Source organism: Psammomys obesus, unplaced genomic scaffold (genome assembly GCF_907164565.1).
Source record: "Psammomys obesus unplaced genomic scaffold, mPsaObe1.curated_primary_1811, whole genome shotgun sequence".
In the NCBI taxonomy this organism is placed as follows: Eukaryota; Metazoa; Chordata; class Mammalia; order Rodentia; family Muridae; genus Psammomys; species Psammomys obesus.
This window is the reverse complement of record NW_026596466.1, coordinates 4,762,061-4,776,732: the sequence shown is the minus strand read 5'-3', so window position 1 is coordinate 4,776,732 and position 14,672 is coordinate 4,762,061. Positions and strand designations below refer to the sequence as shown.

The window sequence follows — 14,672 nt, the reverse complement described above, 5'->3', positions numbered from 1 at the left end:
TTTTGTGGTCCTATAGTGACTGTTTGCAGAGTCTCACTTGCAGCTGAGCACTCTTGACCCTACAGACAAGCCCCGACATGATGGCAAACTGTGAGCTGTGGTGGTAATGCCCATGCAGTGACCTGTGAGGACCTGGGCCCCTGCCCCAGCTGCCCACTCAGGGCTTGCCTTTCATTTTTGTTTTTTCCTTGAGTATGTGTTGTCGTTTGCCTGGCTTTTACATGGGTTCTGGAGATCCAAACTCCAGTCTTCCTGCTTGGTCATCCCAGCTCTGGGACTCTTGACTTCCCAGCCCTCAGTCTTAAGCTAGGCCAGGTCACCGTCCTGCCCTGTGTGCTGCTCATTTGGCTATGGGCGGGGGGGAGGGGGCAGGGGGGGCCTTGGTGGAGCTCTGGAAAGGCACCTGTGGGGATCACCAAGGACAGCTATCCTCTCCTGACCTCCACAGTGCCAAATCACTGGCCGAGCGAGGGCACGTTGTCCTAGCCACCAGGGTGGCCGCTTGCTCTCAGCAGAAAACTGCTAAAAGACCTCATGGTGGCAGTGAAGGCTGTGGGGAGGCAGCCTGCCCCGTGGCGTGCGACAGGTAGACAGTGACCTAATTTCATGCTTTGCGTGTGCTAGGAGTTGCTTGTAGATCTACCCCGGGCATGCACCACGTGCTTTGCCCCCTCTAGCCACAGAACGGCTTTCCACCCAGAAATTGCTGGCATGGTGGCTCTCTTCAGGGCAACGCAGGCCTCTCCTGAGTTATGGTGGCATCAGGAAGCCCTGGCCAGGTGCCTCCTCTGGTAGAGCCTTGTCTGATTTACACAGCAGATCTGGGCAAGGGATGCTGGCTTAGGCAATTAAGGCATCTGCTATTGGTCTGTGTTTTATGGCTACCCGACAGCTCAGAGCAGCTGTAAATACTGCCCAGCGTGCAGAGGGTTCAATTACAGGTCAGTTTCAGTGGCTCTTCCCAGGCAGCCACTCACCCTGCAAACAGCTGAGTGAAACTGCCTTATCGTTCCCAGCTGTCACTTTTGTGAAGTCCACTCTGACCCTCCTAAGGATCAAGTGTCTCCACCACTTGCTTTTTGCGGGTGGATGGAGGAAAGAAAACTGCTTGACACTGGGCAGTGGTGGCCGAGCACACCTTTAATCCCAGGTCAGGAGGCAGAGGCAGGTGGATCTTTGTGAGTTCCAGGCCAGCCAGCGTTTACACAGAGAAACCTTGTCTCAAACCCGCCTGCCCCCCCCACTCCCACAATCCATATAAAACAAACAAACAAACAAAACAATCCTTAAGTATTTGCTGGGTGTGGTAGCCCACACATGCAATCCCAGCACTTGGGGAGGCAAAGGCAGGCAGATCTCTGTGAGTTTGAGGCTAGCCTGATCTACAAGGTGAGTCCAGTCCTGATCTATCTACAAGGCTACACAATGAGAAACCCTGTCTTGGAAAACCAAAAAGAGAAAAGAAAGGAAACTGCTTGACCCAGAACCAGAGCTGAGTGGCAAATCCTACCTCCCTGTGCCTTACTGACTGATGGGAGTTGGCACCTATGAATGAGCTTCACAGGGGCTGGTGGCTGGGAGCAACTGGGCAGGTGCCCAGGTGTTCCATCTGGGCTCAAATCTCAGCTCTTCCACCTGGGAGCAGCTGCTGCGTGGCCTCTGTGGGGCACAGGTGTCAGGAACAGGTTGTTGAAGGGAGGTAATAGGTCACCAGATGAGCCATGTTGCCTGCTGAGGGACCAAACGAGAAAACCAAAGTCACAAACCCGAGCTTGGACCTGGCCTTGAGCTCCACCCAGAGCTCTATCTGCTAAGACGGGAAAGCCAGGGCTTGCAAGTTGGGCGTCCGCTGATATGGAACAGAGACTTTTGTACAGCGCCACCCCACAGGGCTCCCCCGAGCACGCCCTGCCCTGGCTGGATCTGCCAGCTGTATACCCCACATTGGTCCTTCGTCTTTGTGGCCCGAGAGATACACAATGGCTACGCTCTCCAGAGGCTGGTGCCAACTGCTAGACCCAACACCAGCCTACTCAGGGGACTGAGAGAAGCCAGGGTCTGGGAAAGGATGGACAAAGCACACAGCTGTGTGGGAGAACTGCCTGCTGGGAATGGGGTGGGGGACATGAGCAGACAGGGCGGTGGGACAGAGCTGCACCAGGAACAGGGCTCTCAGAGGCTCTGGGACACCACTGCTCTGGGCAGTGACACTTCTTCCAGACGGTGGGCAGAACACCCACTTCCACCACAGTTGAGCTGGCTTCAGCCTGCAGCCCTCCCCGTCTGTTCCCAAGGCTAGGGGAACAGGGCCCAGTACCCAGCAGGCAACGGGTCTGCACAAGGATCAAGACTTGAGACTAGCCAGTCCTGACCCACGTAAATGAAAGTGGTCAGTGAAGTTCACTGCTAGGTCACTGGATTTAGGGGACACTCTTGAACCTTGTACTCAGAGACCAAGTCAGCAATTCTGACCTCATTTCCTGAGCTCCTGGGAAGTCACTGGTCCACACTCCATCCTGGGATTCTACGTGGCTTCTCTGCGGCATCTTCTCCACTGGTGACCATCAGAATGTCCCAGCAGAAAGTCCCACTCAGACCCCCATCTCCACGACAGGAGACTGACTCCTGGGGTCTCGAGATGCCGCTCTTCAGAGGAATGGGCAGACAGGCCAATTCTGGCCACAAATGCCAGCCTAGTGTCAGAACCCCCTCCGCTCTGAGCTCAGGATTGCCCTTTGGTTTCTCGCCACCCCTCCAGCCCATCCTTAGGGACCCTCTGCATGGTCACCCTTGCTCTGCGCATGTCTGTCCCTCACTATACTCTGTAACTTGAGGCTCTTGCCCACAGCTGCAGCATGGCAGCGACAGCTACCAGTGATGGCTGTTCACATCTACCGCGCACCCCGGCAAACACGTGCTGTGCTGTTGCAGAACAGGAGGTTTTCCTGTCCCCTCAGACGCCCTGACCGTGACCCTATAACATACCACCATAATGTCTCGGGATTACTGAGAAGGCCAGGCAAGTATTTAGATTTATTTTCAATACAAAAAGTCTTCCCGAAAGTGCTGCCACACACCGGGAGTGCCAACCCTAAGAACTGGCCGCTGATTTCCATGAAGGGGATGCTCCTGGCCCTGCTACAGCCCAGAACTGTGCCCAGTGCCCCAGGCACAACACAGCAGCCACACTGGGAGACTCCCCTGAGCTTGAGTGTCCATTCCAGCTTCCAGGCTGAAAGCCAGAGAGTGAGCCTCCGCCTGGCTGCCCTGGCACTGGAGAGATGGGCTCAAAGACCCTGCCAAGCGCCTACTAGGTCCAGGTGTATTGCACTGCCGGCTGAAGGTCACCACACCTGGCACACCCGGATCACCTCCTTCAAGGCGTTCAGCCCTTCCACGCTCTTGTCCTTCACAGCCATGGCCAGGAGGACAGCTTTGTTCCCTGCTTCTTGGGACACGAATGTTACCAGGTTCTTCGCAAAGACATGGATGAGAGGCTGAGAAGGGAGGGAGAACAGAGCCATAATTACACGAAACCTCACCTGTTGTTTTTTTGTTTGTCTTTAAAGTTAGGTTGTCATTTTCTGTAGTATCTTGGAGTCGCATAGCCCAGGTTAGCCTTGAACTTGTGGCAATCCTCCTGAGTGCTGGGATTCCAGGAAAGTGCTATCATACATGACCAGCAAGCATTCTGATTCTGCCTGTACCCACCATACCTAGTTTTTATTTTCTTTTTGGGGGGGTTGGTTAGTAGGGTCTCTCTATGTAGCCCTGGCTAGAACTTGGTATGGAGATGAAGCTGGCCAAAAAAAAAAAAAAAAAAAAAAAAAAAATCAGCTTGCCTCCCTAGCACTGAGATTAAAGGCACTTGCCACCAAGCCAAGCTCCACACCCAGCTTTTTTATGTGAGTTCTGAGGCCCAGACTCAGGGCATGCGCCACTGCTTAGATCTATTAATTTATTTATTCACTTATTCATTTTTGTTGAGGCAAGAGCTCACTATGTAGCCCTAGCTGATATGGAACCTGCTATGTAGACCAGGCCTACCTTCATCTTCCAAGTGCCAAGATCAAAGGTGTGTGCTGATACATATGGCTACTTAGTCTCCAGTACATTGTGTGTATGAGAGAGAGTACAGCGTGGGCAGTCAGTTCTCTCTGCCCACTGCGGGGTACATGGGACTAAACTTGGATCATCAGGCTTGCACGCCAAGTGCCTAGGACTTGCACTAGGACTACACCAACGTGTCACCAAAACCCAGTGGTTTTTTTGTTTTGTTTTTAATGTGGGGAGAGCAGGATCTATCCCTAGCTGGCCTCAAACTTACTATACAGCTCAGTCTGATCACATACATGAAACAATCCTTCTGCTGAAGCCTCCCAAGTGAGAGAGAGGCATGCACAGCCTCACCTGTATTTTCCTGATGCTTTCCTCAAGCACTTTTCAGGGACCCAGACCAGCTTCCCACATTTCCCCTAAATCACCTCCAGGGAAGCTAAGATAGCAGTGATTCGGAGTGCTGAGCAGACTGCACATAGCAGACACAACAGGCTGCCGATGAGGCACCATTAAGATATTTCGCTGGTGCCTCTCTGGTTACCCCTAATCCAGACAGACATGCCTGCGAACGGGAATGCTGTCAAGACTCAAGAAGCAGACATAAACATAACGCCTCCGTTAACATACAGCCATCACGATGGGGTCAAACTGAGGCAACGGCTGTGTCATAAAAAGCAATACTCTGCTGAGTGCTGAGTAAAATGCTGACACGCTCAGAAAAGTCACTAGAGCAGCCAGGGCACCCTCAGATCCGAAAGATCCTGGAAAATGCTGACTGTGCCCATGTGCCCATGTGCATGACACTCCATATCCTTATGGACACATGAAAACAGGGAAGATTCTTCCCCCAACCCCTTTACCTCGTCCTGCCCGAGGAGGACTTTTGTGGTGAGCACTGGCTTACTGATGTCATTGGCCACATTGCTGGGCTCCAAGGAGACTACCGTTCCCATCTTCCCGAACTGGGTCACCACAACCAGGATGTGGCTGCTGAAGGCTGTGCAGACCACCTCGGTGGGCACACCACATATCACTTCTGTCTTCTGTTTAGATACTACCAATGGGTTGTCTTCCATGGTCCCGTTCTTCAGTGGAGGCTTTAGTTTCAAAAGAAAAGAAAAAAGGGATGGAGCAATCAGAGTCTGATACAACCTGGAGCTCCAAAGAAGAGATGTCAAGCAGGCCATTCCAAGCTGCAAGTGGTGGCACATGCCAGCCGTCCCAGCACAAGGGAGGCCGAGGCTGGAGGATCCCGAGTTCAATGCCGGCCTGAACTACAAGGGGGAGCCCCTATTATCAATACCACGCCCCAACTCAAAAGCAAGCGTTGCGCATGCTCATGCCTGCTTTTGTTAGTCTCTGTCCCACCGCCCTGCCTGCGATTAGAGCCATGCCTCCAACTAGCTGTCTCCCACGTTTAGATAGCAGGGATGAGGGACACCAAGCTCACCGGGGCTCCGACCGCACAGGACTGGGGATAGTTGGATCACTGCTGAGTGTAGTCGAGCCCAAATCCCGCAGCAACCAGCGCTCACAGCACCAGCAGCGCCAGAAAGGGATATCACTGAGCAACTCAGCCAGCATTCGTTTAGCAGAAGCACCGGCAAGAACTTCCGGTTTCGGTCCGTTGGTGATAAGGTCCGTGCGTCGCTGCAGTCCCTGTACCTTAGGTTCCGCCCTGCAAAGGAGACCTTCAGGCTTCCTGTTAAAGGGACACTGTGTCCCTAGGAGCTTCAGGACCTCGTGGGCGATGCTTGAACCCTAGCGTAGGGGGCCTTGTGTCTCAGCTGTGGACTGGGATGGCAAGAATAGTGAATATTTATTTTCACTTGGTGTGTATCTGGCTTTGGCTAAGGCACACTTAATATATAGTAACTTGATTTTGTCTGTCTTTTTTGCCTCTTTGAGTCAGGGTATCTCTGTGTAGTCCTGGTTGTCCTGCAACTCACTATGTAGACCAGGCTGGTTTGAACTCACAGGGATCTGCCTTCTTCTGCCTCCCAAGCTCTGAGACTCTTCTCCTCCCTCCCCTCCCCCCCCCCCCCCCTCCCTCCCCTCCCTCCTTTCCCCCCCCTCCCCTCCCCACACATGGTGGGTGTGATGCACCACCACACATGGTTAATGTGCAGGGATCAATTCCAGAAGCTTGTTCAATCTAAGCCAGCGTTCACCAACTGAGCATCCCAAACCCCATTTAATCTTTCTTCTCCTTCCCTCCTTTCACTTTCTTCCTTTCTTGTATTGAGGAACGAGTCTACTCATTTACATTAGGTACTGCTCATCTTGCAGAAGACTTAAAAAAAATTAGGCAGTATTTGTTTGTTTGTTTTTATTTGTAGGAGTATTTTTGCCTGCCTGAATAAATGTGTACCATATGCATGCAGTTCCCACAGAGGCCAGAAGAGGGCATTGGGTTCTCTAGAACTGGAGCTACAGACAGTTGTGAGCTGCCACGTAGGTGATGGGAACTGAACTTGGTCCTCTACAAAAGCAGCAGGTGCTCTTAGTGCTGAGACATTAAATTAAAACATTTTTTTTCTTAAAAGTATAGATTGCAAATTAAGCATATTCTCCCATTCCTCCACCTGGCCTTTTCTCCCCTCCTTTACCTTAGTCTTCTTTGCTTTCCTAAACAAATTCATTTCTTTCAGTTAACACACACACACACACACACACACACACACACACACACACACACGAGGTTTAGTGTGACTATGAAAAAACTACATACAGTATCTGTCTTTCTGAGACTCGCTTAATTTGCTTAACACGATTATCTCCAGCTTCATCTAGTTTCAAAAATGACATGATCTCATTCTTTTGTGTGTAGGTTCCTGAGGGGGGGGGGCACAAATGTGTGGAGGACAAAGGTCAGTTTGGGTACTGTTCCTTGGGAGCTGTATACCCATCTTTTTTCTCTTTCTTTTGATCCTTTCTTTCAGTCTCTTCTCTTTTCCTTTCTTCCTTTCTCTTTCTTTTCTTTCTCTCTCTCTTTCTTTCTTTCTTTCTTTCCCCTTCCTCCCTCCCTCCATCCCTCCATCCTTTTCTCCTTCCTTCCTTCCTTCCTTCCTTCCTTCCTTCCTTCCTTCCTTCCTTTCTTTTTGAGGCAGAATCTCATGATGTATCCTTGGCTGGCCTGGAACTCATCATGTAGACTAGGCTGGTCTCGAACTCAGAGATTCACTTGCCTCTGCTTCAATTAAAGGTTGTGTGCTGCCACCGTTCCCGGCTACACCTTGTTTCTTGAGGCAGGATCAACCAGCTCACTAGTTAGCACAGGCTGGCTACCTGCAAGCCTAGCGATCTGCCTGTGTCCACCTCCCCAGTGCTGGGATTGCAGGCTGTACCAGACCTCCCGGCTTTTAAATATGGCCTCTGGGGATGGTATATTGTGCTTGCAAGGCAAGAACTTCACTACTGAGCCATCCTCCCAGCCCCATCTTGTCTTTATGGCTGAATCCCCACTGTGTATATATTTCGCATTTTTCTCACCCATTCCTTTGTTGTTGTGTGCCTAGATCACTTATTCTTTGCTGCCCTCTTAGACAGAAAATCCCTGAGCACCCTTTGAAAATAGAAAGCTCAAATGAATGGGACTGACCCCACTGTCACCTTCCCTGATGTTCCCTGACCCTTGCTGAGACCCAGAGCATGCTGGGGCCTGGCTAGTTGACCCTCACTAGGTCCCAGCTGATGCCTGGAACCCCTGACCCTCATTGACGCTCAGGGGAAAGGAGGAGGAAGCCCTGTCCTGTGGCTCCATTTCCCTGCCGGGGATTTCACTGGCTGGGACATTCTTGGGCAGGTACTGGGAGGAAGTGCAGCTGTGAGCCCCTTCCCCAAATGTTGATAGCCATGAAAAGCCCACCACAGAAGCTGTTCTGTTCATTCTGCTGACAGCTCTGAAAACCCCACGCTTCTGCTTACACGCTGAAGTCCTGAGACAGCTCAGGCACTTTTCTCAATAAATTTACTCCCCCTTCCTTGAGTTAATGACTCCTTACCCAAGCTCCATCGAGTCGTATGAAACTTGCTTCTTCCAAAAATGATTTCTTGGTGGTGTAAAAGAAAAGGCATGCATACAAAGCATGATGGGAATAGATACAGATTGAGAGGAAAACTCGCTTCTGAGCATTCTTGCAGTTGGCACATGAAGGGGGAAGATTAGGGTTTCATGGCACTAATACTCAAGAAGCACGGAGCGTATAGATTCCTCAGCAAAGTCTTTTTGTCGGTTCTATATTTAAACACCCATCCGCCCACACACCGCGAAATCAAATTGCTGGCGTGTTGCTTTGCCTGGAGAAATCTTCAAAAGCTTTTGATCTACCTTGTTCTGTGTTCTTTCTCTGAGGCAGAGGTCCAGGAACTCGGCCTCCCCAGCACACGGAAGCCCTGGAAACATTCAGATCACCTTTGCAAAAGGGAGCCTGGAGAACAAGGTGGACTGCATTCTCGCTACCGAGTTAAGCAGCCATGTGAGGGGTTGATTTGGGGCTGTTTTTGGATCTTGATCTATTGATAATGAAGGAAAACAAGGAGAACAGAGGTTAAAAATCAAAAAGATTGTGTCAGGCTGAGGTGCTGTTGTTTCAGGAAGGGGACTTCCCTATGGCTTAAATGGATGAGTGGGCAGGATTCACATGCTCAGGGCTTAACGAGAAATGCATTTTCTGTGCAAGTGTGAAGACCTGAGTTCAAATCCCTAGAACCCATGTAAAAGTCCAGTGAGGTAATGTGTGTTTGCAATCCCAGTGCCTTTAGGGAGAGATGGGAGATGCAGACAGGAAGCGTGAGGGCCAGCTGGTGTGATATATGCGGCAGCAAACAAGAGTGCCTGCCTCTAATAAGGTGGATGGCGAGGATCAAAGCCTCAGGTGTCCTCAGGGGTTCAGTGTGTGCCATAGCATGAGAACTCCCCGTGGACACATCACACACAGAGATAATGAAGAGAAATGAAGGGCTCTCAATACTGGTTTGGCTGATCTCCTGTGTGTGCTTGAGGGATGGTTGTGCTGGAAAGGAAGACCCCTTTCCACTTTTAATTTCAAGACAGGATCTCACTATGTAGCTATGGTTGTCCTGGAGTTTACTATGTAGACCAGGGTAACCTTGAACTCACAGAGACCTGCCTTGGGAAGCTAAGACACAAGAAGCATGAATTCTAGGTAGCCCGGGTGAGATTCTGTGCAACGGTTATTCTTGGTTGTTCATGTGAGTGGATCTGGAATCAGCCAACGAGTGAGCAATTTCATACACTTGTGAGGGATTTTCTCGAGCCATTTAATTGAAGTGGAAAGTCCCATCTTACCTGTGGGTGGCACCTGCCTGAGGAGCTGGGGTTACAAACCTGGGACACCAGGCCCAGCTGCAGGACTCATTCTTTTTCCTTCATGAACAAATCAGTGTTGTAAAGCGGGATGATATGGTGTGGCTCTTTTAAATGCCCCAACTGTGTTCCTGGGTTGGTGCAGAGGGTCATGGGACAGCAATGGAGGCTCCACAAAGTGCCTTGTGGTTACGAAACTTTCAGGAAGGTCACTGAATAGAACCCTAAGGGTTGTGGGAAGAAGGACCCACAGACAGGGATTTCTGTATTTTGCATGCTTGGAAGGCTTTCCCACATTTGAATGAGCACAGCTTTGCAGAGTCGGGAAGGCTTTCCCGAATCCAAGCACTACAAGTCAGAGTAGAGCCAAGCACAAGGCAGCTGCTGCTGCGTCCTGCCCATGCAAAACAAACGCCATGCCGAGGACAAGCCAACGATGCCAAGCGTGACAAGGGCGCAGAGCACTCCTGTTGTTGGCAGGCATGGGAAGAAGTACGGACGCTCTGGAAAGCAGTTGGCTACCCAGGCTTGTTTTGTTTCCAGTGCTGGGAATAGAACTCAGAGCCTCACAATGCTCTACCCACTCACTCCATCTCCAGCCTTCTAGAATAATCTTGGGCCTCCAGGCATGCCTGTGCAGGATTATCTTGGACGTGTTAACTGAGGTGGGGAGGCTTTTCCACCGTGGGCGGCACCATTCCCTGGCTGCCATCCTCAGCTGAGTAGGTGGAGGAAGGGAACTGAGCAGCAGTGTGCACTCATGGCTTTCTTCTTCCTGTCTGTGGATACAGTATGACCAGCTGCTGCAGAGCCTCAGCTTCCCAGAATAAACCCTTCTCCCTTAAGTTGCTTCTGTCAGAGCATTTTCCCCGCAGCAACAAAATAGTAACAAAGATGCCAAAGAACTTGCCTTGTGACACAAGTGACCTGATTTAGCTCTAGAAATCACATGGAAAAGCCAGGCAGGGAGGGCAAGCAGAGGCAGGAAGGTCAGTGGGATTTACTGCCAGCCAGCCTAACTGAACTGGTGAGTACCAGGCCATGGAGAAACTCTGTCTCAAAAAACGCGGTGAATAACACCCAAAGAATGACGCCTGGGATTGACCTCTGACCCCCACGTGCGCACACATGCGCACACATGCACCTGAGCACAGAAGAACATAGACTCTCAAAGAAGAGGTTGCCCACCCTGTTCACAGCCTCATCATTCACAGCAGCACAGACTGAGCACAGACGTTCACAGCATACAGCCGAGCAGAGCCACCCAGAGTGTGAGCCGCCACTGGGCAAGAGAGAGGCAGACACTGGGGTCCCATTGTCAAGAGCATGCCCTCCGTGACCTGGAGACTTTAAAATGTTCCATCACCCACAAAAAGGACCACCCTGGAGACGAGGCTTTCACCCAGAATCCTGTGGGAACTGTCTTTGGCAGCTGCTGTTGTTTGTTTACGCCATAAGAGATCCCAGAGCAATGGGGAGATGCCTGATATTACCAGCCACCAGTACCCTGCCCGAGGTTCTTCATCCTTAACACGTCAGTTTCCATATGTCTCTTTGCTATGGCTGTGCCTGCTTTGTGCGGCTGGGAGCACTCGAAGAATGTGCTCAAGTCACTGCTCCAGCCACTCATCAGCTATCCTTCCATTCATCCATCCATCCATCCATCCACCCATCCATCCTTCCACCCATCCACCCATCCATCCATCCACCCATCCATCCATCCACCCATCCACCCATCCATCCATCCATCCATCCACCCATCCATCCATTCATCCATCCTTCCACCCATCCACCCATCCATCCATCCACCCATCATCTATCCTTCCATTCACCCATCCATCTACCCACCCATCCGCCCATCCATCAGTCCTTCCATCCATCCATCCATCCATCCATCCATCCATCTTTCCATCGATCCACCCACCCACCCTCCCACCCACTCATTAGTCTACCCTTCACTTACCTATTATTCATCCATCTCTCCTCCCGTTTACCCACTGATCCATTCACTTACCACCTAGAAGAGAAATGCTTGCTTGTCTTTTCATTCAGTGAAAGGCATTGGCCTGAGGGCTTGCTTTTGTCACCCCCTCTCTTTTTCTCTCTTTTTCTGGACAGGGTTTCTCTGTGAAGCTTTGACTGTCCTGGGCTTGCTCTGTAGTGATCTGCCTGGCTCCACCTCCCTGACCGCTGGGATTACAGGCGTGTGCCACCATGCTCAGCTGGGCCGCTACTTCTCTTACAGGCTTCAGATGAACGCTGAGCCAGCAGCCACAGGTCCCAAGAGTGTGAGGTGTAGACAGTAACAGCCCACCTCCAGTCAGACCAACAGGCAGTAGCTCAAAAGGGTGGAAAGAATGGAGTCCCCCTCAGGAGAAGGGGCACCCAGAAGCTCAGGAGCCCTGGAAGTTAATGACTTCCTGTCCGCTGGACTAGTGGAGATATCATACCGCCGAGATTCTTTAGGGCTCTCAAGGGGCAGAAGTCAGGCCGAGTCTTCGTTTCCATGTTCACACATGTGTGCTACGTGTTTGTTTTGCCAGATGTGGTGTTGCCGCCCTGTGATCCCAGTGCTCAAGATGGGGATCCCTGGCAGGAGGATCTTGAGTTTAAGGCCATCCTTGGCTATATAAGAAGTTTGGGAACAGCCTGAGCTACACGAGACTATGTATCAAACTAAAAAGTCAATCAGACAAATAAAAAGCACAAAACAAAACTAAGAAAATTGTGTTTAGAGAGGGCAGTGTTTATTTTGGCTCACCGGCTTCAAGGACATTGTCCACTGTGGCACAGGACAGGCAGCCGCAGTTCTGTGGCAAGCTTGAACGGGGACCTCTGAGCCTGGCAGGATAGCTACTACTTCACTTTATTTTTTAGACAGGATCTTACTATGTGGTGCTGAATGGACTGGAACTCACTATGTAGACCAGGCTGGCCTTGAACTCAGATCTGCCCACCTGCTTCCCGAGTGCTGAAATCAGAGGCGTACGCCAACAGGCAGGTATTATCTTGAATCAGAAAAAGATGGAAAAAAAATAAAAAATGAAGTGCTGCCATCCTGGCAGCCTGGAGCCTGGGATCCACCCACAAGTGCCTGGGTGGACCTAGGGAGGGCACGAAGGTGGCTCTGGGCCAGGAAGGGGCCCCAAGAGTCCCCAGCCTGCTAAAGAGCATGTATTACCAGGCACTATCTCTAGGGGGCAGCAGAGGCCATAGAATGCTGAAGCATGCTAACCCAGGCCTTGTGAGTTGAGAACAGCTTCCTCTCCAGGGAAAGCTGTGAAACCCACGCCTTCCTCCGTTTGCATCAGGAAATTTGATGTCTTCCGGGAGGATGGGAGCCCTCTGTCTATGCCTCTCCTACTCCCTCTCTTTCTCTGTTGTATCTGTGTCCCTCAAAGGTGTGGGCAATTGTAAGCCGCAGACCCTGGCTGCACCCATGGTCTCAGCTGAAATGGATTCGGTGCACTGCGGACGCAAAGCCGCCCTTGCACTGTCTGAGGAGAACCCTCGGTACACACAGGCCGTAGGATTAGGACACAGAGAATGGCTCGGATGTTGAAAAAGCAAGAAGCATGTATTGGAATTGACCACATGTTGGGGACAGGAACACAGAGGAAACGTAAAGTTTGCGTACAACAGACACTGGCTTGCTCGTGGGCATTGACGCTAGGTCTCAGTTTTAGCTTTCCTAGCCCCGGCAAAAAGGGAAATAAGACCAGGACACATGCTCCTACTTCCTAGTCACCAGATGCATAGCAAGAGGAAAGCTGGTTTGTCCTCCTCAACCCTTCTTTCTCCTCCCCTTCCTCCTCTTCCCCTTCTTCCCTCCCCACCCCTCCTCTTCTTCTGGTAGGCTGGCCTCAAACGCACATAGATCCAGCTGCTTCTACCTCCGGAGTGCTAGGATTAAAAGCATGTGCCATCATGCCTTACCTTCTTCTCTATAAACGATTTTTAAAAATGTGTATGTATTGTGTGTGCTTGCACATGTGTGCAAATGCCCATGGAAGCCTGAAGAGGGCGTCAGATGCCCTGGAGCTGGGATGAGAGGCTTCCTCGAGTGAGGAGGTAAGCTTCCGCATGTTGGTGCCCACAACTGAACTTTGGTGGGCCGGAAGTGGAGCCACTGCTCTTGACCAATGAGCCGTCTCTCCCCAGCCCCAAGGCAGGAGGCCTTCGAAGCCCTTCATGACCTAGCAATTTCTCTCCAGAAAAAGTGAGGTGTCACCCCAACAGGCAGGCAGGAAGATGGGTCTCCAGGGCTCAAGGAACAAGGGTCTTTTTTGCCCTGGACTCTTTCTTCCTTTAAAAAATGATTTATTTTACTATTTCTGTGATGGTGTGTGTGTCTGTGTAAATACATTCCATGTGGGTACAGGCACCTGAGGAAGCCAGAAGAGGCTCTCAGAGCCCCTGGCGCTAGAGCTAGGGGCAGTGTGAGCCGCACAGCGTGGGCACCGGGAACAGAAAGAGCCAGACATTTTCTCAACCACCAACATGCCTCTTGCTTTTTGAGACAAGAACTTAATATGGCGGCAGAGCTGGACCTAAGGTGAGGCTAGCCTCAGCCTCTGCATCCTTCTGCCTCAGAGTCTTGGGTAAGGAGCCACTGGTATCACCACTATGCCTGCTTAATTTTTAACTGAAAAAAAAAAAAAAACATTTACACACAGCAAAGGCATTCTTTTGGGGTGCAGCTGTGTGAACTTTGACACACACACAGCCTCAGGCTACAGCTGAGATCTGCCCTCTCCCCAGATCAAATCCCTGAGTCAGTTCTGCAGTCAGCCAGTCTCTGACCCCACGACCCTGCTGCGTTTTCTTTCCTTTTATAAAAACCTATTAAATTTATGCGTGTGAGTCTGTGTGTCTGTGTGCCACATTCGTGCCTGGTGCCCAAGGAGGCCAGGAGAGGGTGTTGGATCCTCTGGAACTGGAATTACTGATGGCTGTGAGCTACCATCTAGGTGCTGGGAACCAAACCCAGGTCCTCTATAGGAGAAGTGAGGTCTCCTAACCATTGAGCCATCTCCCAGACCCCTCTTCTGTGTTTTCTGGTCCCATTCTCTAGACTATTATCTTAGTCAAACAAACTAACCAATGAATTAATTTATTCATAGACAGGGTTCCTTGTAGCCTCAGCTGGCCTTAACTTTGCTATGTGAGAATGACCTTGAACTCCTGATCCTCCTGACCCTCCTGCCTCTGTGTCCCAGGGGCTGGACTTACAGGCCTGAGCCACTGTTCCTAGTCTGTGTGGCTCTGGGAACAGAACCCAGAG

General features: G+C 51.0%; 1 protein-coding gene across 1 annotated transcript; it reads right to left on the bottom strand.

Annotated features, from left to right (window-relative positions):
• Positions 1–3,003: 3,003 nt before the first annotated feature.
• Psmg3 (proteasome assembly chaperone 3) lies at positions 3,004–5,674 on the bottom strand. Its single transcript, XM_055598614.1, has 3 exons — positions 5,510–5,674; positions 4,920–5,156; positions 3,004–3,497 (listed from the first exon to the last, which is right to left on the bottom strand). The coding sequence occupies exons 2-3, from the start codon at positions 5,133–5,135 to the stop codon at positions 3,345–3,347; spliced, it is 369 nt and encodes a 122-aa protein (XP_055454589.1). The 5' UTR covers positions 5,136–5,156; positions 5,510–5,674; the 3' UTR covers positions 3,004–3,344.
• Positions 5,675–14,672: the final 8,998 nt, after the last annotated feature.

What these genes read in the sequence shown, in the direction of transcription:
- Psmg3 (XM_055598614.1), bottom strand. Translation starts at nt 5,135, where the DNA reads ATGGAAGACAACCCATTGGTAGTATCTAAACAGAAGACAGAAGTGATA. An exon ending in TCCTCCTCGGGCAGGACGAG is followed by an intron (nt 3,498 to 4,919) that starts GTAAAGGGGTTG and finishes CTCCCTTCTCAG; the next exon opens with CCTCTCATCCATGTCTTTGC.